Source organism: Atractosteus spatula, chromosome 18 (genome assembly GCF_055471065.1).
Source record: "Atractosteus spatula isolate fAtrSpa1 chromosome 18, fAtrSpa1.hap1, whole genome shotgun sequence".
NCBI lineage: Eukaryota > Metazoa > Chordata > Actinopteri > Semionotiformes > Lepisosteidae > Atractosteus > Atractosteus spatula.
The window spans coordinates 12,159,768-12,177,495 of record NC_142723.1 but is presented as its reverse complement, the minus strand read 5'-3'; the positions used below and the strand labels follow the sequence as shown (position 1 = coordinate 12,177,495).

The window sequence follows — 17,728 nt, the reverse complement described above, 5'->3', positions numbered from 1 at the left end:
ACGCAGCATGATGACGTTTAGCAGCAACGATTAAACTAAGCGACGCCGGAGCGAAAGGTGTGTTTCCGGATCGTATTCCTCTGGTCTGCTGTAGTTATGTTTTTACTTGTTTTGTAGTTTGTGCTTTGGATTTATTGGGACCCATCTAGAGTCATAAATCAAAACCTTATACACTTTTCTTTGCAAAGGAGTTTAGGTCAGCGGCGGACATCCCGAGGTGTGAGACGTGTATTCAGATGACAATATTGATGATCCAGTCGGAAAGCTGAAAAATTGCTTTGGTATGTTTTCGACATACAGGGAATGATACACCAGCTTGCTTTTGACTTCTTTAATTTGTTATGTTCAAATGTAAGAGAACAAATGTAATAGTTAGCTGGTTAGATATATTTTTTGTGTAACATTTATTTTCTTCTGGGCTTTAATATTTTAGTTTGAACTCTTGGGTACTGTAGTGAATGTTAGGTGACATTTGGTAAAGTTGCTAAAATTAAAATCTGTAACCAAGAGGTATTCTGCTTTCAGCAGTTATTTTACCCTTAAAATAAGAGCACTGTAACTCTTTTAAAAAAATAGTAACTTGCTATTGCTAATTACGAGCAACTATTGTCTTTCCATCTTTTTGCCAGTTTATTATCTTATAGCATATTCACTTTCTTGATGGAAGCAAAAACAAAACATTAGGATGTGACACACTTCGGGTGAACAATCAGAATGGAAAAACTAATATACTGATGACTGGTGCAGATCATATAGGATGAGGAAAATAGTGTATCAGCACTGGTGTACTTGTGTTGGTTATAAAACTACTTTGGACCAGTATGGAAATGTGCTGAATTAGGTCAGGTGTGACAAGGTTTATACAGATGGCGACCAAAACGCATGCTTCCTTATCATTCTTCTTCAATGGGCTAGGATCTTTCTGATCATATTTTTTCTCATCCTTCGTATTGGGTTGTTAACCCATGTTTGTACAACTGTAATGCCATCTACTGACGAATTCAACAAAGTATTACTCAAAGATTCAAAGAGCAAAAATTTGCCACTCTACGTCAGAGTTTCTTTTAACCCATGTCAAGTTCGTCATAGACCACCTGAAAGCACCATCTTTTTAAAGTTTTGGAAAGTTTGTGAGTAAATCAGTATATTTGTTCAGGTGGGTGGCTGCGTCAGCATGCGTAGGCTGCAAAGGAACAAGTAATAGGTTTATTCCCTGCTGAAAAAAAGAAGAAAGAAAACACAACGTTTTTTTTCAAGAAACGTTGTGTTTTCTTTCTTCTTTTTTTCAGCATGGAATAAACCTATTACTTGTTCTAATCAGTATATTTGGTCAATTAAGGAAACTCTTCTTCAGGGATTTTTCTTCCTTATGATCTTCAAATGACTTTGTCTAGCAAATCTCCCATTTAATTCATAATAGTTACATTGCTCCAGGTCTTTAGAAATAGAAAGTCTGATGGTGACCTATAAATGCTGCTAGACTGGGAGTCCCCAGGGCCAGGCTTGGAGACTTCGGCTCTATAGGGACAAACTCCACCATGCACAGTCAAAACTTGGTAAATGCACTGAAAGATTGAGAATGAAACAAGCACATATGCCTGCACTTCCAAATGAGGAAGGAAGTTAATGTTTTAGCAATGGAAGGGTTGAAGTTTGGAGGAAATGTTTTAGTTTGAAAATGCCCATAATGCCTTTTGTGTACCTTCAGCAAATGTATGACATTATACACACACATATGGACATTACTGTATTCTGTCTTACAAGAATACTAAGCCCTTTGTCTAGTAGTATTTTTTAGTGGACAACAAAACATAACGGTTTTGGTGATAGAATGGGGGTAAAGGGTTTGGGGGGGGTGTTACTAACCAGCCAAAGACACAAAAGATGGTACAAGCTGAAACTGGTTTATTAATATCTAGCACAATAAATGCCTTTATTTTGGTCGTGATTCCTTTTGCTTTCGGGCTATTGCTGCTGTACTTTTGGGATCTCTCAAGTGTCGCCTGCACTGACGGTTGTCTTAATGCCGGTGTGGCTAGATCTGTCTTTGCTAGCTCTGCAAGTTTCTGATACTCACTGTACTCTGTTGGGCGATGTGTTCTTAAGTGTTATGTCAGGGTAGGTGTGTTAGAATTCTTTGTTTTGCTCCCCCCCACGAGACACGTTAGTTTTACAAACATTGCAAATAGCATTGGCTTGATCAGGGTCAGATATTTTTAAAAAACTGAGAGACGGATGACATGTTTTCATTCCAAGGCACGCGGCGAAATATTGGCTCAAATATTTTGCATCGTAGATCGGCTCTCAGTATCGGCCAAATGAAAGGAACATCGGCCGATTGCCGATCACATATTTAGAATGGAAATCAGACGATTCCGATCTATAGCCGATCGATCCTTCCACCCCTAATCCTAATGATTGCACAGTTTACACCTGAACTATGATTAAAATATATGAGCATTTTTGTGCTTCTTAATCCAAGCAGCGGGCAGATATGGGGTCTGTAACATTGCTGACACAACACATGGAAGTTATCTTTGGGTCATCCGTTCTGCAGGCCATGGAGAAGATGGCGCGGGTGACCACGGCTCTGGGCAGCACCACTATCACCGGGCGCACCATGTTCTGCCACCTGGACGCCCCCGCCAACGCCATCAGCGTGTGCCGTGACGCCGCGCAGGTGGTGGTGGCCGGCCGCAACATCTTCAAGATCTACGCGCTGGAGGAGGAGCAGTTCGTGGAGAAGCTGAACCTGCGCGTCGGCCGCAAGCCCTCGCTCAACTTCAGCTGCGCCGACGTCATGTGGCACCAGATGGACGAGAACCTGCTGGCCACCGCCGCCACCAACGGGGCCGTGGTCACCTGGAACCTGGGCCGGCCCTCCCGGAACAAGCAGGACCAGCTCTTCACCGAGCACAAGCGCACCGTCAACAAGGTCTGCTTCCACCCCACCGAGGTCTACATGCTGCTCAGCGGCTCCCAGGACGGCTACATGAAGTGTTTCGACCTGCGCAAGAAGGAGTCCGTCAGCACTTTCTCAGGTACCCCTGAACTTGAACTTGAACTTTATTGCCATTGTGGTGCCTCCGGGGGAAAGTTTATGTAAATGAGAGAAGTACTCACACCACACTTTTCTTTCCTGAGTTTCGTGGCGTTTCTTCCTCCAACTATCTTCCAAATCCAGTCCGTAATCCGTTCCCTTAATCCTGATCCGATCCGAGTTCCAAAAGTCCGTAATAAAGCCAATCCGCGGTGTATCCTTATCCACTATCCTCAATCCAAAAACCATAAACCTTTTCTCCTTTCAGTAATCCGTTATTCTTTAGTCCGATCTTTAACATACACCTCTTTCCTCTCTCTTCCTCCAAACCGCATTCACCTTATCAGCTTCCACCCTGTTCACTGCCTCCGGGGCACTTATATTTCGGTTCCTGATGCGGCTCAGCTCTGTCTCATTGTTTCTCAGGGTAGACCCTTTCCATATACAGGTCAGCTGATTCTTTTTGGCAGCCATTTTGCTTTGGTCCATATCTAGTATTTTAAGTAGGTCATTCCGAAAGTACCTGTTATGAATGACCCTTCCCCTGGTCATCTTACACCATATGTAACCGGTACATGTACTGGTACGATGGAATTCTTACTTACAGAAAGTCTCTCGATTGTTAAAACACGTGTAAAAACACAAAGTGCAGACAGTGCATCAAGACAATATACAAACAAACAGTAGACAGTGTACAAGTGAACAGTCCGCCGTGGTCGAGCACTTGAATAAAGCTTTGTCCGTGGAGAATAAACACGTCCCTCATTCGGCAGCCTTCCTGTTTCTTTGGTGGAAAAGCCTTCTCAATTTGCTTATTTTTGCTATAGAGTAGGGATTTGGACAATTGATACTGGTTTTCAACTTTTTCTATGTAAGGTTCATTTCATGTCGGGTATCCAGGTTTTCTTTCATTAGTGTCTCCTAGTTTTACAAGTTATATACAAGTATTCTTAAAAACCCACGCCCTAAGCCATGCCTAAGCTCTCCGTTTCTTTTTACACACATGGGACCAATATGTAGGGTCTTGGGGAGCACATGGGGAAATAACCTTATATGTCATCAAGATAAATTGAAATGTAATGATCCCAGCACCATTCACAGTTGTTAAAGTGGAACAATTGTAGTGTTTTTTTTAAAGACAATTTGATGTTGATCTAACCCCTGTTTAATTGGTGGAAGTGGCAGAAAATATTTAATTTGATTCTTATTAAATGTTCCTTACTCTAGTTAATATCCTCTGTCAGATACTGTTGCAACAAATATATACTGTAGGAAGGGATGCCTATACTGTATATTAATGAATGTCATTAATCATCTACCAATCTGAGGCAGTATTGCTTGGTTAATCTCTTGCTTTTGTTTATTTGTTTTCTTTAGGGCAGTCGGAAAGCGTGAGGGATGTCCAGTTTAGCATTCGGGACTATTTCACTTTCGCTGCATCTTTTGAAAACGGGAACGTCCAGCTGTGGGACATCCGAAGGCCTGACCGCTACGAGCGGATGTTTACCGCTCACACCGGGCCTGTGTTCTGCTGCGACTGGCACCCGGAAGACAGGTCAGTACAGATGATGATAATGATGGTGATGAAAGTAAAAATTCCTTACACGTACTGTATATAGCACTTTTCTGGACACTCCACTCAAAGCGCTTTACAGGTAATGGGGACTCCCCTCCACCACCAGCAGTGTGCAGCCCCACATCGATGATACGCCAGCAGCCATAGTGCGCCAGTACACTCACCACACACCAGCTATCAGTGGGGAGGAGAACAGAGTGATGAAGCCAATTCATAGAAATCGCCTCTACAGCAGTTGCATTTTTGACTCAAAGCACCAAATTCACCTGCTGTGTCGCAGACACAGTGGTGTGTGTGTGTGTCCTGCGTGGCTAATGGCAGATTTTCCTTCCCTACCATTTGTTGGTTTAACTTTAGTTACTGTTTTCTGTGGGGTTGTGCAGACTGTGCCGATCGGCATCTCTGTCTGTTACTTCTGCGCGCGCGAGTCTCCGACTGATCTAACACTCCTGCAGGGGCTGGCTGGCGACCGGGGGCCGTGACAAGATGGTGAAGGTCTGGGACATGACCACAAACCGGGCCAAGGAGATCTACTGCGTCCAGACCATCGCTTCGGTGGCGCGCGTGAAGTGGCGGCCCGAGCGCAAGTACCACTTGGCCACCTGTTCCATGATGGTGGATCACAACATCTACGTGTGGGACGTGCGCCGGCCCTTCATCCCCTTCGCCACCTTCGAGGAGCACAAGGACGTCACCACGGGGATCGTGTGGCGCCACCTCCACGACCCCTACTTCCTGCTCTCGGGCTCCAAGGACAGCACCCTCTACCAGCACATGTTCCAGGATGCCAGCCGGCCGGTGAACAAGGCCAACCCGGAGGGCCTGTGTTTCGGCTTGTTTGGCGACCTGGCCTTCGCCGCCAAGGAGAGCCTGATCAGCGGCGACTCGAACCGCAAGCCCTTCGCCGGCGGCGACCGCCGCTACCCCATCTTCTTCTTCAAGAAGCCGGACCTCACCGAGCAGTTCGCCCACGTCTCCAGCGCCCTGACCGTCTTCGAGACGGACCTGGACAGCAGCTGCATGGACTGGTTCGTGAAGACGGCCAAGCTCTACCTGCTGAGCGGGAAGCCCTTCGGCGAGCTGTGTGACCACAATGCCAAGGTGGCCAAGGAGCTGAAGCGACCTCAGGTGACCTTCATGTTGGTTGAGGGAAATTCTGCAGCTTTTCCTGTTTTCTGCAGTTTTTTTTCATTATTCTTTTATGTTTCCAGAGAACTGCAATCCTGGTCTTCTGGTTTTCCTTATATCCATCCAGTGAATGATTTCTTTTCACAGTGTATTTGCTTCTTGTGTTTTCTATATCTCTACACCCTGCTTACACGGCAAGTCTCTGGCTACTAATAGCAGGAGGCGCAGACTGCTATAGCTAAATAGCTCATAACCAGGTCACAGGTACTTACTGATGGTGGGGTCCTTCAGTTTCCTAATAAACTGTGGGTGCTAGAGGAAGGGCAGTCATGAGGCACTTAGCAGAACCAGATCAGTTTGCAGGACCCAAGACGGTCCTATAGTGGACGGTGGAATTCAGCGATGAATCGCGGTCCTAAGGCTTCAGTACAAGGCGTGCAAGAGAGTGACTAGCAGGAGATGGAGGAGGAGGGACAGCCAGGTGGCCAGCAGCAGGGGTCGGAGAGGGTGCTGGGCTGGGAGGAGAGCAGCAGGGGAGAGGGACACCCTGGTAGAGGCAGTGGTGGAGAAGGATGAGGCTCCTCAGTGGGCTGTGAGCAGGGAGTGGAGCCAGGGGCCACCTGTGTGAGCAGCGAGGCAGAGGGCCGTAATCAAGCTGCAGCTTTTTGGGCAAGATGGGGAGGGTGGGGTTTTTTTTAGGTTAAACCATACTTAACAAGTTTTATTTTTTTAAGGTTTCTACCACCATACTTAACAAGTTTTATTTTTTTTTAAGGTTTCTACCACGTGGGCGATGTTAAGGATTATGTTTTCTGATCCAGGAAACCCCACTGCCTCAGCTCTGAATCATAACATGAGCAAACTGGGCGCCTTACCATTAATGAACAGGTAGGACTGGGAGAATAGAGTCTCTGGTTATGTTTTTGTGTGTCATAGGCAGAGACAACAATAAGATATGAGAGCATGAAGTTATTTGAGATTATTCTTATTGATAGATAGATAGAAAAGATAAGATCACTTTATTAGCCATATACAATTTCTTGCATTAGGAATTTGTCTTTGCGCATACCCCAACTTGCTCTCCATGAGACACACAGACAGAGAGAGACGCTTGGGGTCAGAGCGCAGGGTCAGCCATTGTACAGCGCCCCTGGAGCAGTTGGGGCTAACAGCCTTGCTCAGGGGCCCAATGGAGTAGGATTCCTCTGCCGGCCACGGGATTTGAGCCGGCAACCTTCCAGTCACTGGCGCAGATCCTTAGCCACAGATCCACCACTCTGCCCATAAGCTGATGTGGCTTCATGTTGTTGGCGTACCTGGGACTTCAATGGACATGACCTAGTGGCTCCAAGCAGATTATTATACAAAGTACAGTTCTGGTGGGTTAAACTCTGACCACAGTCAAACAGATACCACCTGGCAAGAGTTTACAAATCTTTTGAGTCTCAGGTGCTGTAATTACGGTCCATAGTCTATGGCAATTAAAAGTTCCCCATTAGGGTTACTGTGGAATACCAGAAGAGCTACAAAAATAATAATAATAATAATAACATCAACATCACTTTATTAACCCTATACAATTTCTTTCAAACCCCAGCTTGCTCTCCGTGAGACACAGACACACAGACAGGGAGAGAGCCTGGGGTCAGAGCGCAGGATCAGCCATTGTACAGCGCCTCTGGAGCAGTTGGGGTTAAGGGCCTTGCTCAGGGGCCCAACGGAGTAGGATTCCTCTGCCAGCCGAGGGATTTGAACCAGCAACCTTCCAGCCACAGGCACAGATCCTTAGCCACAGAGCCACTGCTCCGCCCAATACTGCAGTCTTTTTTGGCATTTGTTACTGACTGTGTGAGCAATCCTTGCATCAGTGAAAGCCAGAGGACTGTGTTTCAAACGAACAACAACAAAATAAATACAATACAATTAGAGTTAAATTAAGAACAGTGGCTTTGATTCAGTGTAAAATAAATAATACACAGTACAGGATGGCCTTCTACAGTGGAGTCCAGAGCTGAAGTCAAGCCCTGTGTCTTTTAAAAGAGCTGATAAAGGTTATTTATTAGCTGGGCCGGCTGATTCCTCATTCTGCTGTGGGAGTTGAAGAAGGTTAAGGTATACTGTACATAATTGATTCACCCTTTAGGCTCCTTTGCCTTTTATTTATGTTAATTTCACTATTGTGCTTAGAGGACACACACACAAGTCAGAATGCATTAAAACTACTGCAGCAGTTGCTTTAATTTAAATGAATGCTCTGTCAAAGTAAATACAGCAGATCTGACTCTAAAAAGCATATTTCTGTTTTCCTGGATTGAGGTTCTTAATTTTTTTTTGGAAAGTCAAGTGATTTCTGCCGTGTGTTTTGTTGACTGTCAGGTATCCTTGTGATGTTGCAGAAGAAATCAGTTTTGGTGGCTGATACAGTTGCAAGAAAACTTTTGTGAACCTTTTGGTATTACCTGGATTTCTGCATTAATTACTCATAAAAATGGGGTCTGATCTTAAACTAAGTCACAATAATAGACAAACACAATCTGCTTAAACTAATAACACACAAACAATTGTACTTCTTCTTGTCACTACTGAACATATCGTTTAAACATTCACAGTCCAGGCTGGAAAAAGTATGTGAACCCTTGTATTTTATAACTGGTAGAACCTCCTTTAGCAGCAATAACCTCCACTGAACATTTCCTGTAGCTGCTGATGAGACTTACACAACGGTTAGGAGGAATTTTAGACCAGTCCTCCTTACAAAACTGTTTCAGTTCCTTGATATTTCAGGGATTCCTGGGAATTCTGGGATTCCTTGCCACAGCATCTCAATTGGGTTGAGGTCTGGACTCTGACTTGGCCATTCCAGAACATGAATCTTCTTCTGTTTAAGCCATTGTGTTGTTGATTTACTCTTGTGCTTCGGGTCATTGTCTTGTTGCATCACCCAACTTCTATTAAGCTTCAGGTGATGGACCGCTACCCTGACATTCTCCTGTAAAATTTCTTGATACAATTTTTGTATAGACTTAGTTGAAGATCAGACCACATTTTTTTTTGAGTAATTACTGCAGACATCCAGGTAATTCCAAAGGGTTCACAAACTTTTTTTTCTTGCAACTGTACATAAATGCTTGATACCACATAGCATGTCTGCTGTCTTACTAAAATCATGCAGCGCCTCCCAAGATAGACAAAATGTTTCTGATATACAGAGCCTTTAAATATGCTACAAAGCGTTTACAGATTTTTGTGAGGCGAATGTTTTTATTGGAATGCAAGGAATTTGACAGCACAGAGTGTACCTGTAACAGAAAAGTTTCCTGTTCCTGGGCCTTAATGGAGTGTGCGATCCAGAGTTTCCAGATCAGTAGTTTGGATGCAGGAAAGTGGCTTTTAAACCAGGTCTCCTGAAACTCTGTTCCAAGAGGACGTTCCTGAAAAAGCAGGTCATGTTCCGAGGGCTCCAGGCCCGTCGCAGTGGGTTGCGAAGTGCTTAAATCCCAACCTTGTTGGTGTTTTGTTATGCTGGCAGTTTGATGTTCCTCTCTGAACTTGTAGATGACCCTGCCCCTCGTCAGCAGTGTGCTTCCTGTCCTCTCCTCTCCTCAGCTTCAACATCAAGGAGATCGCAGGCGGCCTGGGAAGCGAAAGCAGGCTGGATCGCAGCAAGGGAGACATCCGGCAGGACAACATCCACATGGAGTCGGGAAACTCCCTGATCAATAACAACGAAGGTGAGCCACAGAGGGGCCCGGTTGCGCCGCTCCTCGGTGGATTTTTGTCGGAGCCTGTCGGCATTTTCAAACGGAAATTTGATTTGTTCATTCAGCTCGCATCGCCAAGATGCCGTGTTCTTACAAATGTTACTAATTTAAGTTTTATCGCGAAATGCAAGGCTTCGTGAACCTCCTTTTTCTCCAGTGGGCGAAAGATGCTTCTCTCCCGCACGGGCTAAATCGAGCGATTTGAGAACAGGTGTAATTCTGGAATTCATTCACAAGCATGTGATGAACAGCACACCAGTCTATGGTTATCACAGCTTTGTAATGAGTCGTACTTTTCAAGATTCCCCGTATTCTTGAAATTCCCACCCCCAGTCCTTGAGTACTTGCATTTTTAATAGCCCTACTATAAAATTAGATTAGATTTCTTTGAGTTTCATGACCTAACTCTTTCCCTGTTGCATCTCCCCTCCTTTCACACTGACATTAAACATACTAGGGGGATGCTGTGCTGTCTCCTGCTTTGTAAGAAAAAGGAGACAGTACAGAAGGAGACAGTACAGACAGTACAGACGCAGGAGACAGTACAGAAGCCCCCCCCCCCAGCACACCCCACCCCATTGCATTTTAACTCCTCCATGTTAACCAACCTGAATATTCAGCCTGTGTTTTCCCCTGCAGAGAACGAGGAGACAGAGGGAAGCGAGGGCCCGACCGACTATCTGTTTGGGGACGCGGAGCTGGACGATGACGATCTGTACTCCATGGAGCACGACAATCAGGCCGGTGAGTCTTTAATGCAAGCCGGAATCATTGATTCCAGTGATCAATCAACCCATGGCTGTTGGCACTGCTGCCTCACAGCTCCAGGCTCCTGGGTTAATTTCTGACTTCCCTTCCACCTCTACCGTGCTGGCTTCGACTGGCTAGTCTCCCTTCTCCAGCTGGCCCGCTGTGTAGTGGTGCCACTGGCACAGTACAGATACTGTGCATCACCCAGGTGGCTGCACACCTCAGTGGCAGATGAAGTGGGGTCCCGTCTTATATGTCAAAGGGCCTAGAGATCCTTCTGGATGAGAAACGCTACAGAAATGCAAGCAATTACTTCTGTAACCTCCGGGAGTTGGCCGTCAGAGCCAGTGTGTCCCAGCTCACTCTGTCTTTGTCCAGGATAGGCTCTCCAGCATGCTGCAGCCCCCGCCAAATAAGTGACTTACTGTCTGGATCCGGTTTTCGCTTCGGTTGTTTTTTCTTCGTTTCAGTACATTTTAGATGCCTTTCTGGAAAGAGAAGCTGTGCTTTGATTCAAAACTTTAGGGAAATCTTTTAGTCTTCTGTTTCAACCAATACCTAATTATTTTTTTCTACTAGATACTGCAGTGATTTTGGCTGAATCAGCTTTTTTAAGTCATCCATAGCAAGTGCGTTGAGTTCAGATTGATTACTTCATTCGTTGCTTTTCCGATCAAGGCGGTTCTTCGTTTTCCTTATGAACGGTACGTGCGGGTGTCTGTGACCTCTCTGTGACCTCTCGGGGCCCCCTGCAGCGGAGGAGCCGGAGTACGTCCTGCCCCAGGAGGCCTTCCCGCTGCGGCACGAGATCGTGGACCACCCCTCGGCCCCGGAGCACCTGCAGGACAAGGCAGACTCGCCGCACGCGAGCGGGAACGAGGCGGAGAGCGCCTGCCTGACGCCGATCGAGTCCTTCTCCCTCATCTCCGTCTCCCAGTCGCTCGTCCCCGGCCACCTGCTGCCGAGCTTCTTCAGCCCCGTGGTGCGCGAGATGCTGCAGTACTACGCCGAGCAGGGCGACGTGCAGATGGCCGTGTCCGTGCTCATCGTCCTGGGAGACCGCATCCGCAAGGAGATCGACGAGCTCACGCAGGCAAGGCAGGCGGCGCGGGGGAGGGTGGGGGGCTTGTTTTAAGGATTGCTGTGGTTGTCTTGGAATTCCATCCTCATTCTTACCAGCTCCGTCAAGCAGTATGAGAAAAATGAGAATAATTAGATCACTTTATTGGCCATATACAATTTCTTGCGTTAGGAATTTGTCTTTTCGCATACCCCAGCTTGCTCTCCATGAGACACACAGGGAGAGAGAAGCTTGGGGTCAGAGCGCAGGGTCAGCCATTTATACGGCGCCCCTGGAGCAGCTGGGGTTAAGGGCCTTGCTCAGGAGGCCAGGGGAGTAGGATTTCTCTGCCAGCCACGGGATTTGAACCGGCAACCTTCCAGCCACAGGCGCAGATCCTTAGCCACAGTGCCACCGCTCCACCCGGAACAGTGAAACACGAACCAGAGTTATTTTAAGATCAAGAACAGGAGGCAGTTCGCCTCACAAAGACGTGAGGGATTGTGGAACTAGTTAACCTCCTTGTTATTGAAGATAATACACTGGAAATGGCTGGGTGAGATCCTTGGATCAAATTAACTACTAAGCCCCAAACAGGTTACATCCAGACTATCTAGCCTTTCTTATGTTCTAAGAGCTGTTTCTTTGGCAAATGGGTCATTAAAGGCACCTGGAAAACTTGCAGGAACTGGACCCGCAAGACTGAACTCCGGACTTTTATGACTTGGAGATTCAGCACAGTATTGTTAAGAATGATGCTTTGCTATGAAGCTTTCATTATAGGAGCAGTTTGTCCCTTTTCAGGGGGGATCTTAATGTACAAATTTGTGCATGTTATTATTTAAGTGTTATTCACAGCAGGCCAATCAGGATATTTAGTTTTTTTAAAATGTATAAAAGGGGAAGTAAACTTAGTAAATTTAGAGGTTATAAGCTAAAACGAAATGATTCATTTTGTGCAGGACAGGCAATGTCACATTATCTCCATAATTTTTGCGGATGTAGGTTATTGAAACCCTCAGATTCAGAACACAGCTACAGAGTCCTCTTTTTTTTCCAATGATCTGATTCTGTGTGATTTCATTTTCTTTTAATAGACGAACCGTGTCACTTTTAGTCCGTCACTCTGCCAGTTTGGGAATGCCTCTCGAAGTGTGTGGTTGTATTTCTGACGGCTGTAGTGCTGTCAGTATCGCCCCCTGTGAAGGAAACGTTTCTGTTAGGTTAAGGTGTGTACAGATCCGTCTGCCTGCTCTGTCCCCCCCCCCCCCACCAGGAGCACTGGTACGCCTCCTACATCGACCTGCTGCAGCGCTTCGAGCTGTGGAACGTCGCCAACGAGGTGATCAAGCTCAGCACCTGCAGCGCCATCAGCTGCCTGAACCAGGCCTCCACTACGCTGCACATCAACTGCAGCAACTGCAAGCGGCCCATGAGCAGCAAGGGCTGGATCTGCGACAGGTGAGCTGCCCTGCCCTGCCCCACCCGCTGCCAGCACACACTCGTGTCCGGAGGAGAACGTCAAAAAAATACATTTAGTCATGCACTGTAATAATGTAAATATAGGGGGAAAATATGATGCTTTATCATCCCCCCGACCAAGGCTCGGTAACATAATAAAGTAATCCTGGGCACCTAAGTATAAATTCACTTTTAATTTTAACACCTAACATGAAAGTTAATAAACAGTCATTAATCATAACTGTCCTTAACGCTAAGCTTTTATACTTAAGCGCAGCCAGGTGGCTGGGTGGGAGGTTAGAAAATCCCTGGTGCGTGCAGGATTCAAATTTACACTTCGCCCGTTAGTTGTTTTATTCGTTTCTTTGACCTTTTTCGTGGTTGAAGTTTCCGGATACATGATTATTGATTATTGGGAGCTGATTGCATCTAAGGGCAGGTAGACCAATACGCTCACATTAGCATTCAGCCTTCTCGGAGACGGGTAGATCGCACCGTTAAGAGGCAGTTATTGATCTATTAAAAGGTGTTCCCCCTGTCTTGAGTGCCATTGTGCTAATAGAAACAGTCTGCAGCATGGAGAAGAGAGGGGATCCACACCGCATCTGGGAGACATCTCTTGGCCCACACACACTCGCGTGCTGTCAGTATCTCCCCTGGTTTCGCCAGTGTCCTCAAACCTTGCTGTGTTTCCCCAGGTGCCATCAGTGTGCCAGCATCTGTGCCGTGTGCCACCATGTAGTGAAGGGGCTGTTTGTGTGGTGCCAGGGCTGCAGTCATGGAGGACATTTGGAGCACATCATGAACTGGCTGAAAAGCAGCTCCCATTGCCCAGCTGGCTGTGGGCACCTGTGTGAATACACCTGACGAGGTGGGGGGGGGGGGGTGCTTATTCATGTCCGATCCGTCTCCTGAAGGAACATGCCAGGCTCCTCTGGGGAAGAACTATATTGGGTGCGGAAAAGGAGAACGCTGGCCGTGTTCCTGTTCAGGCACAACGTATTTAAGATCCACATACTGTAAATCTCAAAAGAACATTTTCTTTATCGGATGTGCCCTGCTAGAAAGCCTGCAGGAAATGGGACAAGCCGGAAGAGCTGTTTTTATTTTTCCTTCCACTAAAAGAAAATCAAGAAGGAAAGCAGTAAAAAGGGGGTCGAGTTTGGGCTTTGCATAAGTCAGGACACTTGACCTTGGCTCTCCAGCTCTGCTTCTTGAGGGCAGCAGTCCAGCACGCCTCCTGGAACCGTCTGTTCTGAACAGGAGAATTAAACTGGTCCAATTAAGCCTTGACTGAGTTAACTTAATCCTTTTCCTGAGCTCTTGCATTGTTAACAGCATAAAGAGACCTACATAAGCTGCTGGACTGTTTTTATTAGGAGCATTAAAAGGTCAATGAGCAGACATCTGCAGAGCAAGTTGACTTCCGCCAATTAAACAGCTGATCAGTTCAGTTAATAATAAAACCTCACACGTCTCTCTCCAGGATCAGGGCCGGAGGACAACTCTGCTTTAAAAGGAATGAAGGTGTTTTTGTTATTATTAAGACCGCATTATCTAAGTGCGGTTTGGAGCCAATTTGCAACTGTGTTGTGAAACTTTATGCAATTCTTTTATCTAAAGATTTAACACACAATACAGACATTTACCAGAAGTGCCAGACTTATACCTTATTTTTAATGACAAAAAAGCAAGTTCTGTAGTATAACTTATTTTTTCTGTTGGCAAATGTTGTTTGTGTATTTTTTGGTTGGTTTTATATTTATTTGTCAGTCAAATACCATAATATAGAAACAGTGACAGGCTAATTGCTGCCTCTAAAAATGGTTTCTGGATTCATTTGTTTACACATGATGCTTGACGCATTAGGCCACTACAGGGGCTTCTGACTTTTATCCAGTTTTTTAATTGTCTGTATAAAGTCATGAAAAGTATGCAGTCTAATTTTAAACCTAGTTTATCATCTTCACCTGTGCAATGCTACCTCACAGGTCTGTGGCTCTAGTGAATTGGAAAAAACTGCTGTTTGGTGTCCTAAATTCTCCAGCAGTTCTCTAACGCTCTTGCTTCCTATCAGTGGGGCAAAAAATAAGTTCTGCTCTGAGAAGTCTTTTCTTTGTAGTGCCGTGTGTCATTGGTCTCAAATGTGCCAGGTACTCACCTTTCCTTGTCAAGTGAATGCTGTGTTTTGTAAAAACAAAACTGGAATGGTCAAAGTAGAAGGTATCTTTATGCATATTTAAACTCTCGGTGGTGTTGTTGGTGCAAAAAAAAAAAATCAAGTCCAATTTTTTGGAAGGTATAGTACAGCATGCAATTAAACCAAAACTTACTCTGCAAACAGATTGGGGACATAGCTATGTAAAACTGTACAAGCGTACATGGCACAGGAAGAGGATAATTTAGTTAGCATGATTTTTATCCGTCATCTGCAGTGGCAGCATGGTGCTCCGACAAGAACAGTCACAGCACAGGGACCCAGGACCACAGGCAGAAATCATGTTTTAGGGCATTTAAGACAAAAAATATCTTTATGCAAATGATTGTGGGAGTCTGGAACCAGTGTCTGACAGACGGGATCCTTTATGAAAGGGACATCAATCTATTAGTAGCCAAGCAAGCAAGATGGGCTGAATCACTCTTATTTGTAACCTTCGCCAGTGTTTTAAGTTGTCAATATCTGTTTTGAACTCTTGTGGTAGGAAGATTTTCTTATAGATAATGTTAACCATAGACCTTTGCTTTATTACTGAACCTGAAATTATTCCATTTAAAACTAACCACATAATCTTTCATTATTATGTTGTGATATTAAGGGTTTTTGCCTTAAAGTCCTTGTGAATAGCCAGTACCTGCATCCAGAGCAAAGAAAGCAACAGGCTGTTTTGCGGCCCCTGAGCTGTGCCCATGCCATTTGAATATTAGTCGTATTAAAGGCTGAAACCATGTTCCCTCCTGTCTTTGTTCAGATGGATCTAACTAGGACTTGGCAAGCATGCCAATGCAAAGTCCAAGCTTATTTCTCAAACTGGCAGTGCCATTCCCAGGAAAGCCAGAACACATTGACAGTCCGGTGCCGAGCTCTTCTCAAGGACTGGGAACTGGAGTGGACTCAGGTTTGGACAATCCCAGGAAGCTCTCTTATTTACCTTGCTGCTCCCTGGTACACTGTGTGACTGAGTGACCCGGGCTGTCCTGGCTTCTGTTTCATAGTTTATAGCACATAGCCCCATCTTTTCTGTAAGCCAATCTGATGACTCTTTTGAAGCGTGAACTTTGAAGCCTCCTGTAGAATAAACAGATTTGTGTGACATATACAGTACTGTGCATAAATTTGGGGTTACTGCACTCTAAACTCTTAACTTATTGCTGTGTTGTCAGACTTTTTATTGATGCAACACAAATTTAGCACAGTCAACATATTTCAGAAGGAAATTTGCAGTAGTTCAGCATCAATTTTTTGCTTTCTGCTGTTCCAGAAGAATGTTTCATACCTTACCATCAGAACATTCATGCTTTGATTAAATGCAGGAAAACGCATTTAAAATTAATTGCCATACTGCATACATTTTTACTAGGAAGTAGCAGTGCCTTTGCTGACTCTCGGGGCACCAGTATTTGCAAAACCCTTTTATTTGCAACTGCTGATTGTTATTGTCAGTATGAATCAGTTTGCAGCCGGACTGGATAATATCCAACTCCAGTGTACAGCAAAGTATTTCTCATTGAATGACTAATTATATAGCAACCTGCCTTTTCTTGCCTATGGGAACAGTATATGAAAGCCTGTGTTTATCCAGTAAAGTATAGGATTTTCCAATCCTCTGCATTCATGTGCAGACATTGGAGCAGGTGCATAGATTCTCTTTGGGGTTTTTTTTTGTCGATAAGCAGAATCTTAATCTAATCTTAATCTTTGCTTTTTAACGATGAGCAAACTTGTGTCAAAGTGCATTTTCATTCTTCTCTATATTTGGGTCATGGAAATTGAGCAGATTTTAATATTTAGAAATCCACCAATTTGTTCCTGCAGGAGCGCTTTGTAAATGCACTAGATTCCAGTCATTTTTTCACTTGTGTCCGGATGCCAGTCCGTTCTGAACAGTTGAGAAGGTGGGAAACGTGGGCTGTTGCTTTTGAATGGGAAAGAGTTTTTCAATTGCAGCTCGTATGTCTGTAGAAATTGCAAGTTGGAGACGAAATAGCCCTGAATGTAAAAAGAAGCAGACTGCAGATCAGATCCATCTCCTTTTCTCCAGACCGGGCACTCAGTTGCTGGAATGTGAAAGCTGAGCAAGGGATACCTACCCCCCACCCCCTAGGAATCTGGAAAATAATCTTGTCTTTTGCCCTCTCCCCCCAGGAAGAGACATATTATCTTCCTTTAGCTAAAGGCCTGCTGTTGAACTCCTATTCTTAGCTCAGTTGTGTCTCTTCTTGTCCTATTTTCTTATCTCTTTTTTTATATCTGAGCTTTCAGGTTGAAAGGTAAATACTGTCTGAGTCCCAAGTGCATGATTTTCCGTGGAAAAAAAAAGAGCCCATAGTTCAAAGAACTTTGCTTCCAGTAGCCAGATGTCACAGGGTTGTCATCGGTTCACCTTCCTAGATCCATCTAGTTTCTCAGTGGGGGTTTGGAATGGGGTTGCAGGAATAGGTTGCAAAATCGCGGGGCTCTGATTTTAAGGGTCTCGGTCTCTTCAAAATCATCACCCTGGTCAAATGTACTCTAAAATCTCAAAACTCTCTTAAATGCTGCTATTGGGTACACTCAGTAGAAGATAAAAACGTTTGATCAGGTACATGTTAGTCTGTTCCTGTTGCTTTGTGCTAAATCAGTTGCAAAGAGCTCACTTGCTGTGGTTTTTCCTGATGTGTAGTTAGACATTTAAGGCGAAATATGCAGCTAATGACTAATAGTCTGTTACTAATTTCTAATTGTAAATGAGAAG

General features: G+C 45.0%; 1 protein-coding gene across 1 annotated transcript; it reads left to right on the top strand.

The window, feature by feature from the left end:
* The first annotated feature begins 26 nt into the window (after positions 1-26).
* wdr24 (WD repeat domain 24) lies at positions 27-14,600 on the top strand. The gene is made up of 11 exons (XM_088936909.1): positions 27-57; positions 189-281; positions 2,558-3,041; positions 4,418-4,595; positions 5,072-5,744; positions 6,520-6,632; positions 9,351-9,475; positions 10,145-10,249; positions 11,011-11,348; positions 12,592-12,776; positions 13,475-14,600. Exons 3-11 carry the CDS (start codon positions 2,561-2,563, stop codon positions 13,641-13,643), a joined length of 2,367 nt encoding a protein of 788 aa, XP_088793035.1. The 5' UTR covers positions 27-57; positions 189-281; positions 2,558-2,560; the 3' UTR covers positions 13,644-14,600.
* Positions 14,601-17,728: the final 3,128 nt, after the last annotated feature.

Bases quoted from the DNA above. Each gene is read 5' to 3' on its own strand.
- wdr24 (XM_088936909.1), top strand. From the start codon at position 2,561: ATGGAGAAGATGGCGCGGGTGACCACGGCTCTGGGCAGCACCACTATC. The intron at 5,745-6,519 runs GTGACCTTCATG...TTTTTTTTTAAG, and splicing joins AGGAGCTGAAGCGACCTCAG to GTTTCTACCACGTGGGCGAT. The intron at 11,349-12,591 runs GCAAGGCAGGCG...CCCCCCCACCAG, and splicing joins AGATCGACGAGCTCACGCAG to GAGCACTGGTACGCCTCCTA.